Source organism: Oncorhynchus masou, unplaced genomic scaffold (genome assembly GCF_036934945.1).
Source record: "Oncorhynchus masou masou isolate Uvic2021 unplaced genomic scaffold, UVic_Omas_1.1 unplaced_scaffold_15981, whole genome shotgun sequence".
NCBI classification, from domain to species: Eukaryota; Metazoa; Chordata; class Actinopteri; order Salmoniformes; family Salmonidae; genus Oncorhynchus; species Oncorhynchus masou.
The window spans coordinates 1-3,420 of NW_027006066.1; the positions used below are offsets into that span (position 1 = coordinate 1).

Consider the following 3,420-nt stretch of genomic DNA (forward strand, 5'->3'; position numbering starts at 1 on the left):
TGACCCTTGGCTGTGTTCTGACCCTGACCCTTGGCTGTGTTCTGACCCTGACCCTTGACTGTGTTCTGATCCTGACCCTTGACTGTGTTCTGACCCTGACCCTTGGCTGTGTTCTGACCCTGACCCTTGGCTGTGTTCTGACCCTGACCCTTGGCTATGTTCTGACCCTGACCCTTGGCTGTGTTCTGACCCTGACCCTTGACTGTGTTCTGACCCTTGACTGTGTTCTGACCCCAGGTTGTGAAGCAGCAGTTCTACATCATTGGAGCTGTGACTCTCAACAATCTACTGCTGCGTAAAGACATGTGCTCCTGGAGCAAAGGCATGCAGATCAGGTCGGTTCAGAGAGGCTGCCATGTCTTATGTATAGACAGACTGTGTCTAATGTGTTTTATAGAGTGTGTGTGTAACGTATATAATGTGGTGTACCAGGTATAACGTGAGTCAGCTGGAGGAGTGGCTGCGTGACAAGTCTCTGATGCTGTGTGGAGCCAAGGAGACTCTGGAGCCTCTGATTCAGGCTGCTCAGCTGCTGCAAGTCAAGAAGAAGACGGACGAAGACGCCGAGGCCATCTGCTCCATGTGCAACAGCCTGTCCACATCTCAGGTAACCAAACACAGCTCACTATTCTGCTCATGTACTAAACCAATTAGAGCCCTCTCTACCAGTCACGTACTGAACTAACCAATCACAGCCCTCTCTACTACTCAGGTACTGAACTAGTCAATCACAGCCCTCTCTACCACTTAGTTCCTGAACTAACCAATCCCAGCCCTTGGGTACTCAATTTACCAGTCAAGCCCTATCACTGCAGAGAATGGGACAGGGGATCAGTTGAGTTAATAGTTCAAGGTTCAACGAATGAAGTTTGTCTCTGTGTTTCTGTGTTCCCAGATTGTGAAGGTGTTGAACCTGTACACTCCAGTCAACGAGTTTGAAGAGAGGGTGTCTGTTACCTTCATACGAACCATACAGGTAAGACCTGTCTGTCTGTCTCTGTCTGTCTGTCTGTGTCTGTCTGTCTGTGCATATAAGTAACTGTAACTAATGTATATATTTTCTCTCTCACTCCCTCTTTGTTTCTCCCTCTCTGTCTCCCTGTCCTTCCTCTCCTCCCCCTCTCTCTCCCTGTCCTTCCCCTCCTCCCCCTCTCTCTCCCTGTCCTTCCCTTCCTCCCCCTCTCTCTCCCTGTCCTTCCCTTCCTCCCCCTCTCTCTCCCTGTCCTTCCCTTCCTCCCCCTCTCTCTCCCTGTCCTTCCCTTCCTCCCCCTCTCTCTGTCTGTCAGACTCGTTTGCGGGACCGCTGTGAGACTCCTCAGCTGTTGATGGACACTAAGATCATCTACCCAGTCACCTTCCCTTTCAACCCTCCTCTCTGGCCCTGGAGACTATCCAAATACCAGGCTCCCTCAACCTAGCCTTCCTTACCCGCGTCTACACACACACACACACACACACACACACACACACATACACAACTAATAGATAGGCTATACATATGTACACATGCATACACAAATCATTCTCTTCCTAACACATCCAAACACTTACATACAGTGCACACACACATACACACGCTCAGCCTCCACCCTACGGTAGTCTTTGTATCAGTAGTTGAAAGCCCATCGTCCTCCGCGTGTACAAATGCTCAACTCTAAGAGAATGCACCGCTACAGGCCACCTTTTCTCCTATCTTACCCCCTTTTACTAAGCTACACTCCCCACCTATAACCCCATTTAAGACCTAGTACCGTGTTCCCCCAGTCCTCTTTTCTCCTCTTTGTTCTCTTCTCAATAGTGTAGTGTTTTCTAGCAGTCCGGTTCTCCCATAGGAATGTATTACTGTACACTTAAGCTAGCTGTCCAGGGCTAGCATCACAGCTAGCTAGCTCCTTCAGCTAAGCTCAGCTAGCATCTGTTGTGTTATGATAGGATGCTAGCGCTTCCACAGTTATCTAGCTAGCATCAGTTTTGAGTACATCGTTATCAACTCACCCACTGAACACATTCAAGCCAAGTGCAGTACCAATTGTCTGTACCATACTTTTATACATATATAAATACATATAAATATTAATATATATATATATATCACGCTAGGGTGTTTTATTTATTGCATTTATCTCACTCCCTTTCCTAAAATAGGTTTTTCTTTGCAGACAGAAAACATGGATACCGTAGACTTGTAGGCTTATCTCTCCAGCTTTCCAGACCGGAGAGAAGTATGGCCATGGAAAGACCACTAGAGTCCTGTAGTATTAGAATTATGTCTACAGCAGATGATCTATGCAGTCTCATTTAGTTAGCACTATTTAATGTAGCTTTTTATTTGTTTAGCTCATGATGTATTGTGCTTTAAGATCTCTCTGCCATAGCTTTGTCCTGCTTTAACCTGCTTCTCTAGTAGATCTGTACTTTAGCACCACTGCACCAGAGGTTGAAATAGAGGATTAGACTGGAACAGAGGTTGAAATAGAGGATTAGACTGGAACAGAGGTTGAAATAGAGGATTAGACTGGAACAGAGGTTGAAATAGAGGATTAGACTGGAACAGAGGTTGAAATAGAGGATTAGACTGGAAACAGAGGTTGAAATAGGAAGAGGATTAGACTGGAACAGAGGTTGAAATAGAGGATTAGACTGGAACAGAGGTTGAAATAGAGGATTAGACTGGAACAGAGGTTGAAATAGAGGATTAGACTGGAACAGAGGTTGAAATAGAGGATTAGACTGGAACAGAGGTTGAAATAGAGGATTAGACTGGAACAGAGGTTGAAATAGAGGATTAGACTGGAACAGAGGTTGAAATAGAGGATTAGACTGGAACAGAGGTTGAAATAGAGGATTAGACTGGAACAGAGGTTGAAATAGAGGATTAGACTGGAACAGAGGTTGAAATAGAGGATTAGACTGGAACAGAGGTTGAAATAGAGGATTAGACTGGAACAGAGGATTAGTTTGGAACAGAGGTTGAAATAGAGGATTAGACTGGAACAGAGGTTGAAATAGAGGATTAGACTGGAACAGAGGTTGAAATAGAGGATTAGACTGGAACAGAGGTTGAAATAGAGGATTAGACTGGAACAGAGGTTGAAATAGATAGAGGATTAGACGTGCAGTAGTTGGCTAGACTGGACGAGTAGTTTAGATGGGTAGATTGGTAAACTATCAGGTTTAGACGGCTTCAGCTACTGTACTTGCTTCTCCACTTTAACAAAGTAGTTTGGTTTCAAAACCCCTACAGAGGACTCACTAACTCTCACACACACTAGTGACTGTTGTTAAACAGAAGCACACTGGATCCTACATATCCACTACCACAGCGTTTCCCAAAACTATGTGGGGTCGCCTGATTTTTAAAAATGGGGTCGGAAAAAAATACAATAAAACCGTGCTTTGTTCATAGAACCAGGGTTACGT

General features: G+C 45.1%; 1 protein-coding gene across 1 annotated transcript; it reads left to right on the forward strand.

Moving 5' to 3' along the window:
* Positions 1–237: 237 nt before the first annotated feature.
* LOC135531482 (unconventional myosin-Va-like) lies at positions 238–2,576 on the forward strand (the record flags this gene model as incomplete). Its single annotated transcript, XM_064959512.1, has 4 exons — positions 238–335; positions 433–607; positions 896–976; positions 1,287–2,576. Coding segments are annotated over 4 exons (486 nt in total), but the record flags the coding sequence as incomplete, so codon positions are not given.
* Positions 2,577–3,420: the final 844 nt, after the last annotated feature.